Below are 15,751 nucleotides of genomic sequence, written 5' to 3' on the forward strand. Positions count from 1 at the left end.
AGTTGAGTTTAAGAAAGATTGTAATAACCTCTATAATGAAATAACCGTTACAGCTTGGCAACGTGATGAAATCATCAGCAAAATATTCACCAATAATAATCAATTTGAGAAATGGGGCATCAAAGTTTGGAGAATTTATGGGTCTCAATACCCGACTTTGTTGATTCCTAGTAGGTCATCTTGCAGTCCGGACTCAAATATCAGTGGGCAAAAAACAGGTCCGGGACCACACGTTAGAGTTTTGAAAGGTGCCTCAGGTCCATCAACAAAGTTTAATTTGTCATTTGGTATTAAGGAACTGTCAACCAGGACTTCGAATATGTGAAGAGTCAAAGAAAGAAATTAATCCAGTTGAAGATTGGAGTTGGTTCCCGTCTACATTGGCAAATGGAAATCTTGTGAAGCACGATTGATGCCCGAACTCTCTTGATAAAGCATTAAAACTTTTTGAAGTCTGTTCTTGGAACACAAATGGTTTTAAATCACTTCTTGAGGATCCAGATGTAATAAGCTTTCTTAGAGACTTCGACATATTAATGCTCCAGGAAACTTGGAATATGGTCTGTGAACCCCTTATTGGTTATTTTGAATATTTAAATGTGGCTCTCCGTAAGGCCTCTGTTGGTCGCCCCAGTGGCGGCCTTTCCACTTATGTTTCTGTGAACTTGGATGCTAAACACTTTGAGATTGACTTTCAGGTAAAATGGCTATAGTGTATTAAATTAATTTCCAAGCAACCTATTATCTTTTTAAATATTTATATAAGTCCAAAACATAAGGTTAAATCTACCCAACTATCGAGCTTGTGGAAAATAGTGAAAGTGTTATACTATGACCATTTAGACTCATTGATAATCATTTCCGGTGATTTTAACACACATCTTTTTACTTGTAAAAAGCCGAATATATACCCGAAAATTCTATCCCAGTGGATTAATTCCAAAGTTTATAAAATTTGATCTTAAGATATTGCAAGACGAGGATCACACATCGACATTCAAAAAAACGTGTAATCCTTCTATTATTGATTACTCCATAATTTCTGAGAAACTGTTAAATTTGCTTCAAAGTTATCAAGTTACCAAGGATAGAGAGTGATCATAATCCACAAATTATTTCCTTCGCTTTCTCTTTTGACCACTTACCGAAAACAAGAATAATTAAACCTGCTCCTACTCCATTTAATCTTAAAAGGTTAATATGGAATGAGAGAACCGAAAAGGATATATTGGATGCCCTTTTTTATTTAATTTTAAAAGACGCAATAGCTGAAGGAAAATCTATGGTTGCTCTCTTGCCTTGTTTGTGTTCCTCTCTTTTGGTTGATTTTCCTAATTCTAAAACATCAAAAGGTGCAACTTTGACTTCAAATAAACCAGGGTGGTTTTCGAGCCGGTTACTCTACCTTAAAAGAAGTCTTAATAGAGCAACAAGAGCATTGTATAGAAAAGCGAAAGGAACAATCTAATTTCCTTGTGTCTTAACAAATTAAACAATTGAAAAAGGGATACAAGAACGAAATATGGAAGGTTAAACAAGCGCACTATGAAGAAATTTGGTCTAAATTACATTTTTCATGTAAAATTAAAGACTCAAGGTCATTCTGGGGTATCATTAATAATCTTGAACGTGGTAATCATAGCGGAAATAGTGCCAATATTGAAGAATCAAGCTGGGTACATTTTTTCCATAACCTTCATGCTGCTCCTCCGGGCCCACAGTTTGATTCTCATAAATTTGATTCTGCCCATCATGGCTCGCAAGAAAAAATAAAAGATGGCGGGTCAGACTTAAATGTCCACGATCCACTGAGTCTATTCGACAAAGAGCCATGGTCGGTAGAGAAAGTTAAAAAGTAATAAATAATATTAGATCAAATGGAGCTCCCGGTCCGAATGGAATCCCTAACATAGTTTTTAAAACAAATCCAAAGTATTGGCATGAGGTTTTAACATTTTTATTCAATGATGTGCTTAAAACAGGTTCCATTCCTGAATCATGGCAGGGAACTATCATCCAACCAATATTCAAAAGCGGTCTTCAAGACAATCCTGCAAACTACCGTTTAATTGCCTTAACGGATGTGGAGGCTAAAATATTTGCTAGTTGTCTGTTGGAAGAACTGGAAGGGGACCACCTTCTTTGAGGGAATGTCTTCTGGGGGTAAAATGACACAGGTGAGATGGCAATGGAAATACATCAAACTAAAGAGCCCCACTAATCCCTGGCAGGAGACTGGAATAAATACATCAAGTTATAAAGAGCCCCACTAATCCCTGGCAGGAGACTGGAATAAATACATCAAGTTATAAAGAGCCCCACTAATCCCCGGCAGGAGACTGGAGTAAATACATCAAGTTATAAAGAGCCCCACTAATCCCCGGCAGGAGACTGGAGTAAATACATCAAGTTATAAAGAGCCCCACTAATCCCCGGCAGGAGACTGGAGTAAATACATCAAGTTATAAAGAGCCCCTCTAATCCCCTACAAAGAACAGTGGTCCTGGACCTATATTTTAAATGAATTAATCAAATTACTTTGTATTTTATGATTCAGTTAACCATAACATTAGATGAATTAATACAGCAAAAGGAAGAAAAACGACCTGGAAAGGAATTCATCGTGTGTTTATTCAATGATATATTGGAAAAATGCCATCCATGTTATATTTAATCAAATGAATTAATCAAAAGGAGGTTGCACCAGAAGAGAATGTGCAGTGAAAAGGAGAGGGTGCTCAAGTGTAAGGAAATCAGAGGAAAGAATACTTCAACATATTATCTAAAATTTAATATGTCAGGGCAAGGAAGCACGGTTACAAGTCACCGTCTTAGCTGGTCTGTCCCAATGTCATTCATATAATCTTTGACTTTTGTTCAAACACAGAAATCAACCTTGGCTTTCATTCATGCCTGACTCCACAGTGACGACCGCGTACTGACGAGGCGCGCTTTTTCCAAACAATCAACGGAACCCCAGTTGACCGCTTAACTTTACAATTGAACATTGGCTGTAATCGTCCCTTGAAGCCTCTGGTGGTTCACTTTTGGACATTTATTGTCAAGGTTGACTATATTCATTCTATTGGACTCCAAGTATGAACCATGAATTTGCACATCGCCTATAACTGATAGGTTGCCCAGGCCTAGTCCTGATGAAGATCCGCAAGACCGAGGCTGTTTAATTTCCCTTATGGTCGCAAGTCGGATCGAAACGTCGACGCCCCCCTTTGAATTCAGTCTGTACCCGAAATATCCTCTTCCATGTGCTGTATCAGAATTGATTTCTGTGTTTGAACAAAAGTCAAAGATTATATGAATGACATTGGGACAGACCAGCTAAGACGGTGACTTGTAACCGTGCTTCCTTGCCCTGACATATTAAATTTTAGATAATATGTTGAAGTATTCTTTCCTCTGATTTCCTTACACTTGAGCACCCTCTCCTTTTCACTGCACATTCTCTTCTGGTGCAACCTCCCTTTGATTAATTCATTTGATTAAATATCACATGGATGGCATTTTTCCAATATATCATTGAATAAACACACGATGAATTCCTTTCCAGGTCGTTTTTCTTCCTTTTGCTGTATTAATTCATCTAATGTTATGGTTAACTGAATCATAAAATACAAAGTAATTTGATTAATTCATTCAAAATATAGGTCCAGGACCACTGTTCTTTGTAATATACATTACCCAGGTCCTTGACCAGATTGGGTTACCCCGTCTTTTGTAAAGATCCTCTAATCCCCGGCAGGAGACTGGAGTAAATACATCAAGTTATAAAGAGCCCCACTAATCCCCGGCAGGAGACTGGAGTAAATACATCAAGTTATAAAGAGCCCCACTAATCCCCGGCAGGAGACTGGAGTAAATACATCAAGTTATAAAGAGGTCCACTAATCCCCGGCAGGAGACTGGAGTAAATACATCAAGTTATAAAGAGCTCCACTAATCCCCGGCAGGAGACTGGAGTAAATACATCAAGTTATAAAGAGCTCCACTAATCCCCGGCAGGAGACTGGAGTAAATACATCAAGTTATAAAGAGCTCCACTAATCCCCGGCAGGAGACTGGAGTAAATACATCAAGTTATAAACAGCCTCACTAATCCCCGATAAGAGATTGGGGTAAATACATAAAGTTATAAAGAGCCCCACTAATCCCAGGCAGGAGACTGGGGCAAATACATCTTCTGTGAAACATTACATCTACGATTACTGATAAAGTTCACATTTTCTGCAGTTTACCTTTTCTTTGCTCTGTAGCACCATGTAGTCTAAATGCCCTGACCTTTCACACATCTTCTCTCCCCAGAAACACGGAAGTTGAACCCAACCATCTACAAAGGTAAGTTCCATTTTCTCAGTGAAAAGAATGCATTGAATAATTAAAATATGTTACGTTGAAGTTGGGTGGATAAGAGTGCCTTAAAATTTGAAGTAAGGATTACTCTTTATGCCTATCCTTATGTAAACCATGAAAATGAATTTCTTCTTAAACAAAAACAATTACAACTTTTACAAACAGCATCTTTGTCCTGAAGATTACTGAGGAAACTTCTGGGTACTCTGGTAAGTACTATTGCGCACACTGGATATATCCAAAAGGGATTCAAAATAGGTGTTCATGGCCCACAGGAGAGCTTTTACTCATGACGGAGTTACAATGTGATGAACTAAAGAAAATAAACAAATCATATATAAAACATGGGCTGATATTATGTTATCATTACCTGAATCAGATAACAGCTGTGTGTTGTAGAGTCAAAAATCCCATCCCTAGAAGAAATATGCTTGCCTGCTCCTCATTTTATCATTCTGACAGACCTGGTGTGTGTTCCTGTAGATGAGTCTCGTAACACAAACCCCTTGACAGGTGCTCGATAATACCTTTGTATGTTGTTAATCAAAGATTTGGGAGACTTTGCTGGAGGGCATGGCCACCCAAAGAGGTACTACTTTTATCAGGAGTAACTCCCAATCCTGTGACCTGATTGGTAGAAGGTCATGTTTGGTCTGTAGCCATGGTGTACGAGCCTTGCTTCTTGGACCCCTTCCTGTGTAAATGTCTGTTGCCTGTCGTGTGTCATGACTGGACCCCTCCACATTCTCCTAATGTATGCACAAACTAGTGTTTGGATACATGAGCGTTGGTGCAGCCCCAATGAGGGTCCATCAGTATGCATCTAGCACCTGAGGTTTTAGGGTGCTCATTGGATGTAATGGCTGTCAGAGCTGCTGTCTGGCATTCTGTGCTTGTCCTCGTCCACTGATTGCCTCCACTCCCTCCGATCACAGCCTTTATGAAGGCGCACTACATGTCTTTATTGGGTTCACCGAAGAAGTCAAGATTATGGGCCAAATGTTTTAAACTTTCATGCGAGGCAGAAAGACAACTGGCTGAGCTACTGAAGTAAGGAGGAGACGAGAAGACTTCGAGGTAAGTAAAAGTGGATTTATTTTCAATCAGTGAAATACCCACGACAGAGCACTCCCACCGCGTACCAGGATCTCTGCCAACTGATTAATGTTGGCAGAATCATGGCACACAAAGAACAGCCGGATTGTGGAACCATATTCAAACAACAATATAGAGCGAGACACTCTTGCGCTGGCTACAGCGCGAGGATGCCTCGGAGCAAAGTAAGTAAGAAGCTACTTCTCCCGCCCCCCAAAGAACAGAAGGAAAAGGACAAGGAGGCAGAAGAAAAATTTGGTGGCAAAAAACATGGTAAGCATAACTTTAAAGTGAATGCAAAAGGAGTAACGAAAAGTCCTAGTTGCAAATTCATGACAAAACATAATCATTGAACCTGGAGGGTAATCTTCTTCTATGAGATACCAAATCATCAGATCGTACAGGAAAACCTGCGACATCAAAACAGCCTCAGGGACAGGACTTTCATGCTGACTGACATATGAGGGTGAACATTGAGAGGGAAAATCTCCCCCTGTATCCTGTTCTCGCACAGGTGGTGAAACACAAAAAGTGGGATCACGCAACTAACTAGTCCAGTCACATTGTTCAACCTCTTATTTAGACAACTGCATTAAAGACTTAACCTGTGATTCAGAAAGATGAACAAGCGATCTTTTATTCCACCACCCCTTACTACCAAGGAGTGCTGAACCTTTGCTTACACCCGTGACATGAACAGGGGCAGAAAATGTAGACTAACCCTTAGAAACTTTTTTGAGATTTTTGATAAGAACCCAATCATTGACTTTCATCTCCATATTATTAAACTTTTTACCTGAATCATGTTAAGACTTCATAAGATTTTGCTTATACAACACTCGAGACACAAGACCTTTGTTACAGGGGCCACCCTTATCATGCTTGGTTTGTGGCCAATTGGGACACAAATTGCTGTGGGTGTTTCTGCCCCTCAAAAGGGTAAGAGGAGGAACTCCTGTTGTTCAGTGAAGCAAAATATTCTAAGACTATTATTTAGCCTCAACACAATCTTGAATGTCTTGACCAGACGAAAGGGTTGCTTGAATGGCGACCTAAACTAACCTGTTCACCCTTTCGACCAAACCATTGGACGCTGGAGAATAAAAAGTAACTTTATAATGAGTAACATCGTTTTCATTTAAAAATGTACACATCTTGTGCGAGACAAAAAGTGTACCATTGTCAGTTACATTAATAGATGGGGAACCTTCTACAGAAAAAAACATTTTTCAAACATTTGATGGCATTAGTGGTCCTGGCTGAGTCACAGAACATATGACAAATCCATTTAGAATGGTAGTCAACCATGAGAATGAGAATCTTAAGGTTATGAGGTAAAACATCATACGGTCCAGAAAAATCTAAGCCAACCTTGTCCCAAGGTCTGTTGGGAAAAGGAACAGGGTGCAATGGTGTACTCATCAATTTCGATTTTTATCTGATAAAAGATATTCAATGCATGAATTAACACAAACTTTGACCTGGGATTCCAAGGATGGCCACCAATAGTACAATTTGATTAGTTGAGAGGTTTTCGTAACACCTAAATGACCATGGTGTGCAGATTTGAGGATGTCCTTCCTGGGACTTGACGGAGGAAGAAAGGAATCGTGTTGCATGACCATACCATTGACAAGGGATAACTCAGATGCCACCATGGCAAAAGCTTTCAACTCAAAAGAAAGTTTTCTGCTCTCGATCCATCCCTTGACAATGTACTCCATAACCTGTTTGAGAATTTCATCTTTGCTGTAAGCCTCTGACCATGACTGTTCAGTAATGTTGGGGCATTCTTTGACAGCGTCTAAAGCTGCCACAACACATTCTGTGTCCTCAAAATCCTCAAGATCAGAATCATCGAGATAAGCCATGCGTGAGAGACAGTCAGCCCTGAAGTTCTTACCACCAGCATTGTGCTTAATAGAACAGTGAAATTCATGTAAACGCAAAAGTAATCTAACCAATCTGGTGGAAGCCTTGCCAAGCCCTGTACCATTGAATAAATGAGTAAGGGGTTTATGGCCAGTAAAAAGGTCAAATTCACGTCCCAAAATGTAATTTTTAAATTTATCAATTGCCCAAACACATACGAGGGACTTGCGTTCAATTGTACTGTTATGAGTCTCAAAGGGTTTGAGCCTTCTTGAAGAAAGGGCTATGTTGTGTTCTTTTCCAGACACCCATTGACCTAGAACTGTACCCAACCTTGTGAGACTGGCATCCACCATGATGAAAGATTTATAGCCATCTTTAAAAGTGTGTAAAGCAGGTGCCTCGACAATGAATTTCTTGACTTGGTTGAAGGAGGAGGAGACTTTGTCAGACCAAACAAATTTTGAACCCTTGCGCAGGAGAGCACACAATGGTTCAACTGTTTGAACATAACCCTTAACAAACCGTGCATAATATTCTGCTAATCTCAAAAATGACCGAAGGGTATCATTGTCTTTGGGAGGAACAGAATGACTAATGGCCTTGATATGGGAGAACTTGGGTTTGATGTCCTTGGTTGACAAGGTATGACCTAAGTAATCCAGTTATTGGGTACCAAAATGCCTGCTTCATCTAATTTCCTTAAAACTTTAGTCAAATTGTTCAAGTGTGTTTCCAAATTTTCTGCAAACACCAGGATATCATCCTGATAGGCCTGGACCCACGGCATGTCTTTGAAAAGATTATCCATCAACTTCTTAAAGACACTAGCTGCGGTGGCCTGGCCAAAAGGTAACCTGAGATACTTGTAAACCCCGAAAGGTGTGACAAAAGTAGTCAACTCTTGAGAATCCACTATAAGGGGTATTTGGTGATAAGCTGAACGAAGGTCAATGATAAATAAAAACTTTGCCCCACCCAAACTGGCAAGAAGCTCATGAATCTTGGGAAGGGGATGGCAGCCAATCAAGATGTTTTTATTCAAAGTGCGTAACTCGGCACATAACCTGACCTCCCCAGATTTTTTTCTGACAATAACAATGGGAGATACCCATTCTGAGGAGTCACCAGGTGTGATAACCCCTTCATCACACAATGACTTGAGGACTGACTTAAGCTCACTTCTATCACTAAGTGCGCAAGGATGAACCCTGTGAACAATGGGTTGGGCAACTGGCTTAAGTCTAATCTGATGTTGAAAACCTTTAACAGACGTCCAGGGGAGACTTCTGTAGTCCTTTGTTGATTGGTTTTCTTTACTTTCGAAAGGTTCAAAAAGCTTGTGAAAAGAGTTTATTTAAAAAGTTCATGGTCTTTTTTCCCACACCTGGGTCTTATTTAGTATTATGGACGTGGTCGCTGAACAGTTGGTGGGCTTCTGTAAAGGTGGTCCACTTCAGTGACTCAATTGCAGACCTGTTGGAATATAGCTGTTGTTTGTGGGTTAGTTCAGAAAATATTTGCATCCCTACATGTGAGTTGTATGATGGAATCATGCACTCCTAAACCACACGTGGCTTAACAACACAGTCACTATCATGACTGCGTTGTTACCGCGCATTGCTTTAGCACACAAGTCGTTACAACGACTCGCTTTAGTGGGGCGCTGGACTATGGAATAGTATTATTTTTTATTCCAACTCCAGTCGGTGTATTAATAGGGAAGGTGTTGAACTTTATTCCAACACTAGTCCAACACCGTATTCCCTAAGCAAGTCATTGTAGTGACTTACGTTCTAAAGTAATGTGTGGGAACTATGTTTTCAATGTAGTGCCCATGCTGTAAAGGCACTATGTGGTTTAAACTGCGTAGTAAATGGCGTTTGCCCTACATGTGTCTTCATAAATCTGCAGTGGAGGTTCCTGTGTCTTTCTTTTTGGGGTGGACTTTTTACTAAGCCTGGGCGAAGCACTACGCTACGCTTGCGTAGTTTGCGAAGTTCGCACTATGCGAACTGCACGTAGCACAGTGCGAACACGCGTAGCGTAGTGTTGCGTAGTGCTGCGGTCATTTTTTGCTTGCTCGCGGTCCTCAACGTCAAGTTGGCGACCGCGAGCAAGCAAAATGACATCCCGGCGAGACTTTTTCCTAGTTCGCGATCAGCAACTTCAAGTTGGCGATCGCGAGCATGGAAAATAAACCTCCCGGCGAGATTCCCAACGCGAGGAGGTCAGGTTTCTCATTGCGAGTGGTCGCGTATGTTCGCGACCGCTCGCGATGAGAAACTACCAGTTTGCGTTGAGAAAGCTGAAGCTCGAGTAAAAATCTACTCGAGCAGCAGAAACTACAGCTCGCACTGTGCAAGATGCCATTTTCAATGATTGCACAGTGCCAGTTGCTTTTCCGCACTGTGCAATCATTGAAAACGACATCTGGCACAGTGCGAACAAGGTACTACGCAGTTCGCGAAGTGCTACGCGTAGCTCGCGTAGTGAGAACCTCACTTTGCGTAGCTTCGCGAAGTGCTACTTCGCGAACTACGCCCAGGCCTACTTTTTACATACATTTGTGCAATTTTAGCAGTGAGTGATTATTCATGGATCGCCTTAATTTTTACTTATTGGTCGTTGGTTGACTCACCTCACCATGCCAGAAAAGGATACAAGGGGGTGTTACATCAATGTGGGTTGTGTCTTTTGACCTACACAGGCATGGGGTGACATATAAAGAGGGGGTATGTCGCAATTGGGTGTTGTTGACCATTGCAATGTCCCCTGAGGTAACATGTGTACCCCTCCAGTCTCGATACGCAGCATGCAGTTTGATTCTCCCTAGTGGGGCCAGTTGACTTGACTACGCCCTTTTTCTAGAGGCTTCTTTTTGTGCTGGTTTGGGGGTTCTCTTTATGGATCTTAGGGCCCTTCCCTACGTCTTCATCTGATTTGCTGTCTCCATGGCTGTACACTGGAAGGGGTCAAAAATCTGTTCCACATCCCCCGTGTGTTTCTGATGTGGTACTGTCTGAGATTGGGCTTATCACCTCTCCCAGACTGTGTGTTTAAGGCCTTGTGAGATGGTGTAGCAAGCACTATTCAGCGGTGAGCGGGTTTCTGAGTATCTAACATGAAGTTGTGATGAAATTTAGCAGATTCTGTTCTTTCTAGCATCCCCCTCTACCTTAGACCAGAACTTATCCAAGATTTTTTGGGCCTGCTTCCCTGGCTCTGGACAGGGACTTTTAACTGGCAGAATTATATTTTTGCTGCTTTGGAAGGACATGACCTGGTGAGCAGGCTTTTGGATGTTTGAAAAACCTTGAGGGAAAGGAGGAGGCAGAATATTGCTACTAGGGGTGGGCGGAATTTGCGAAATTCACTTTCACAAACTATCGCAAAAATGTGAAATATCTCCGCAAACACGCGGAAATATCGCGAAGATGCGGAAGTTTTTTTCCCGCCCATTCGCGGTATTTACTGTGTGGTCGCGGCTCGCCAACTTACCCATGCGGTTGCTCACGGGCGCGGCCATCTTGTTGCGGTGCATGATAGCGCAACGAATGACGTGATCGCGAGACGAATGACGTTACTGCGGGCGTGAACTGTCGCGAGATAGCGCAAATGGCTACCAACAATCCAACAACTCCTGGAGAACGCGACCGGATCGGGAAAACTTGTCGCCGAACGCGGGGATTCAGGTAAGGCGATCACACGCATGCGAGAATGTATTTTTTTACAGCGCGAGCGAGCAAAAATTTCTGGTAAGATGCGGATTGTGGGAATTTTGACATTTTCGTGCTCTCCGCGGAACGTGAAAATGTCAAATTATCGCAATTTCCGCGAGCGGAACGGAATTTTCGCCCATGCCTAATTGCTACAATGAGGGTCCAGTGCACTATGCAGAGCTTTGCAATCTGTCAGACTTTGTGCACGTGCTATGGAGGTTATGGTGTCTTCATCATACCAAGTGTGCAAGAAACTTGGCTCCCGACACTAGAACATTACTTCATTTTGGAACTGAAAGGGGGCCGCCATTTGGCTGGAGGCTGCTTTCCTGTCGGTGCTACATGCCTTGAAGGAAATTTGGTCACCCGGTGAGAGGCCCGAGAATTGGGTCCTTTTGATTTGGTTATTGGAACCCATCCCAATTAGACATGTGTGGACAGGGAGTGGCTCCTCCCCCTTTTTAGACTGCCTTCCCCCCGGGGTGTGGCTAGCCAACCCCACCCTGGGGGATCAACAGCAGAGTGAGGCCAAGGCTCCTACAGGTCTCAAAATGGTGGACTCTAGTGCGGATTCCTGGTCGATAAATCATACAACAGCCCTGAGTTTTCCTAAATGCAAGTAAAAGGCATGAATTCCTAATGTTATCTCACAGCTTTCTGTTTTTGAAACAGATTTTGAAGCGTGGGTGGAGTGGATGTTTTTCATTGGGGTTTGAACTTAGTTTGTATTTGGGTTTTGCGACTGTGTAAGGCCTTTGTCTGATAAGACAGTTGCTCCTCCCTCCGGGGGCTGTGGCCCCAGTCTTTGTTGGGCCGGGCTTTCTATCTGTGGTTGCTGTTGCCCTGTGTTCGTCCAACTACCTGACCCTTGTTGCGGTGGTACAGTGGTTGTCTGACTTCACTGTAGATGAGTGTAAGGGTCATTTGGGTTCCCTGGGATTGGTTTTGTGGATGGGGATTTTGCAGCGATAGGCACAGAGCAACGCACTCTCCACCTAAGAAGAACAGAGGTAGGCACAGAGTGCCGCTCGGAGATGAGTCCGAGCCGGAACTAGAGTGGAGGATTGTGCCTGAGACTCAAGCCTCACAAGACTGGCAGGGCAGGAGAGGGGCTGACCAGAAAATAAGAGATCAAGGTAGCCTGCTGAAAATTCAATTAAGATGCAGGAGAAGAAACATGGCACCTTTGTGGGCACACAAGGAGAGCAGTGACAAAGACGTCCGCTAATCCCCCCGGACGTGCGGGATAGACAAACCGGCCCCAAGGGAGATAGTGACCAGAAAGGAAGGTGCGATCTTCGAGTGACCATTTTGCAACCTGCTAGCCAGCTGGACCAAAAGGGAGGGTCGGTATGATAGACCCTGGTCGAAAGAGTGATCCTTTGATCCAGAGGACATGGCCTTTTTGGAAGACTGTATCCGGTGCGGATGGGGAGATCCCAAGTGTAACTTCTCCTACTTGCAGTATTGCCTAAGAAAATGTGAGCTTTAAGTTGAGGAGAAAGTTAAGCCTGGGCAGAGTTCCGCATCCGCTATGCGGAACTCCGCAAAGTGACCAAAAAACTACACCGTGCTATGCCGAGCTCCGCTATCCGCAGACTTCATTAGGTTGTGCCATTCAAGCCAATCTTTAGCGCTGGGTGTTTGTCCCGTGCTGTAAAATCATTGTAAACTGCACCATGCGCAGTGCAAGAGGGCGCTGATTCTTTCTGCTGCCCGAGTAGATGTTCTACTTGAGTGGTTGCTTCCTCAACGCAAACAGAAGGTTTCTCAATGTGAGCGGTCACGGCCATCTCCGACCGCCCGTTTTGAGAAATCTCGCTGGGAGGTGGTCTGGAATCCCTTTTTTTGGAACTCCGTGTGCTCCGCGGAGTGTGGAAAACACTGTATACTCTGCAAATGGAGTGAAGGTCGCCGCCCAGACCTAGAGAAAGCAGAGATACCCAAAACCAAAATATGCCCGCTATTGCAAGAGGGCACGTCAAGGACCATCTATAGTGAGGAAATGCCTGTACACAGTCACAAGAGTTCATAAATTCAAGGGGAATTCCTCCCCAGGCAATGTTCCCTTTAAATGATTTATGAGGACTAATTTAATTTTAGATGTGTTGATCCCCAGGCCACGTGTGGAACAAAACTTTCAAAGAAAGTCAAAAGTTTCTTTTGTCTGCTCGATGTCTTGGACATCAACAAAGTGTCATTCATGAATAAAAGGATTGTTACTTTAGTTTCTGCCAAGAGCGAAGTGTCCGTGTCTTACTGGGTTAGGAAGGGGACTATGCCACTAAGGAATAACAAAAACAATGTGGGCACCAGTAAGCAGCTCTGGCTAACAGATCTAGCAACAGATATTCTATTTATCAACTGGTCTTGATCTCCCCCCCTGACATGCGCATAGCTATCCTTGTGTAGGCGTATCACTAGTGAAAGAATATTGGAAGTCATTGCCATGTCTGGGAGAGCCTTCCATAGACCAGTCTGAGAAACTAAGTCAAAAGCTGACTTTAAATCTACAATGGCAACATAAAGGTTGCCCTTGCCAATTGTGACCATTCTCCAGTATAACAACAAAAACCCAAAAATGTAATCTATTATGGACATTTTCCTGTGAAATCCAGCTTGAAACTGGCTAAGTGCGTCATGATCATACGCCTAGTCCTGATTTTCCCCAGAAAACATTGGAAAAAAACCTTTTTGTAGGCAATTTATTAGTCTGATTTGCCTATAGTTGCTCGGTAAGGGTCTGTCGCCCTTTTTATATATTGATACAACAATAGCACCCTTCCAGATATCAGGGATTGGGGCCCCTGCTGCAGTAGTGTTAGCAATTAAGAGGATGTAACTACTAGACCAGGCTTCCCGATCACTTATAAACAAGTCAGCCGAGTCACCGTCCAGACCGGGGGCCCTGCCACACGGGACAATGTCGAGTGATTGAGCAACATCAGAGAGTGCAAACATTTGGGTAGAAGAGGGACTAGGCCAGATGCATGGAACAGGATGCGATTCATGAGCTAGGCTAGTAAAATCAGCAGAATACAATTGACTAAACTAGTCTGCTCAGTCTACAGGAGCAATGTTCATAGAAATGTCCAGTGAAGTCATAGCTGAACCAAGGGCAACCAATGACCAGAATTTAGAGCATTCCTTAGCAAAATATTCATCCTTTCAACCTCTCCACTTCTGGTCGTCCCAATTCCACTTAGCTTTAAAGATGGCCGTCTTCTAGACTTTCATAAGTATGGAAATTTGAGCTGTGTTCTTGGATTTGATATCTTTAACCAGTGAAAGATTTAATACGCGACATTCCTTAGTATATCAGTAATGTTTCCCTCTAGTTCTATTGCTTCTAGGTGTATTGGTGATAGAAAAGTGCACAACTACTTTTTCAAATAAGTCAGTGCGAGATGATATCACCTGATTGGCGATGATAAGGTGGCCTCAAACGTGTAAGAAAATATTTGAGGTCAACATTCACTGCAGACACTATATCAGGAAGAGCAGCCACCTGGTACCATTTTAAGTGGCGTTTGTCAGTAGTCAAAATGATATCCCTGGTGTATGTGATGGGCCTATGTCTGAAAAGATCTTAGTTCATAATGTTTGCATAGACACAGAAAGAGGATTGTGGTCACTTTCTGTTCACTCTACTGCGGTCCTATCAATGACCGTTGGCCGCAGAAAGTAGTCTATTCTATTTGTATGATTGTCTGTATTGTACGTGTGTCATCCTTTTGGGTCAGATTGTGTCCTTCCAATAGGGACCCTTAACCCAACCTCAACTGTTAATGCTTTTAGTTGAAGGGCTACCTGTGACCACCTATTAATAGGTGGGCTACCCAAAGGAGGGGCAGACCACACACTGTCCTCTTTGTGGCTATATAAAAGTCATCCAAGTCATGGGGCACAAATTGGCCAGCCACGATAAGATGGAAAGGCCAAGGACACTGCTCAAGGAAACTTTCGCACATCTGAAGTGTATGAGATGCTATGCCCCTTTGACCCCCATACCTTTAATTATTAAATATGATTATTACTGAATTAAGACCAAAGTCCAGTTGGATGCTTAAGATATCGGTGGAATTGATGTAAAGTTGTTAACCACACAGTAGTTATAAAAATATGTATATATTGATATAACACTATCTAGTACGACACAGTGGTAAACAACGTTTACCGCGAAACTTGGTCCCCGCAGGGAATCACAACGCGGTTATTACAACGACCGCATTGTGATTCTACATACCATTACTCCGCAAGTCGGAATGACGACTTGCGGAGGGGGGGAAGGTGTTGGATTTAAAATCCAACACCTTCCCTAGTGTCCGCACAGACTGGAGTTGGAATAGTAAATTATACTATTCCAACATCCAGCGCCCCCCTCCGCAAGTCGTTGTTCCAACTTGCGGAGTAATGGTATGCGGAATCACAATGCGGTCGTTGTAACGACCGCGTTGTGATTCCCTACGGGGACAAACAATGCGGGATGACGAGATAGATTCCGACACAGTATCTACGACACAGAGATAATCAAAAAACAAACACTATACTTGAGCACAGAAATGAGAGTAAATAGCACTAATACACAGTGGGCCCCAGGAGGGGACCAAACCATATACTAAATAGGTGGTATAAGAACCACAACTCTAGTCAAGACAGTGTCGAGAGGATGTAGACTCGCTGGGACCCCGAGG

At 42.8% G+C, this 15,751-nt stretch overlaps 1 protein-coding gene and 1 long non-coding RNA gene across 2 annotated transcripts in view; one reads left to right on the forward strand and one right to left on the reverse strand.

The window, feature by feature from the left end:
- LOC146829907 (CD5 antigen-like) overlaps positions 1-15,751 on the forward strand; it is a 459,716-nt gene that overhangs the window by 421,034 nt on the left and 22,931 nt on the right. The window contains exon 6 of the mRNA XM_085604183.1: positions 4,321-4,353. Coding sequence (XP_085460309.1) covers positions 4,321-4,353 — 33 coding nt within the window. The remainder of the gene's footprint in view (positions 1-4,320; positions 4,354-15,751) is intronic.
- The window catches only part of LOC146829910 (uncharacterized), a 253,409-nt gene that overhangs the window by 31,107 nt on the left and 206,551 nt on the right, over positions 1-15,751 (reverse strand). The window lies entirely within an intron of this gene.

The sequence above is a fragment of the Triturus cristatus genome, chromosome 5_1, assembly GCF_964204655.1.
Source record: "Triturus cristatus chromosome 5_1, aTriCri1.1, whole genome shotgun sequence".
Classification (NCBI taxonomy): Eukaryota; Metazoa; Chordata; class Amphibia; order Caudata; family Salamandridae; genus Triturus; species Triturus cristatus.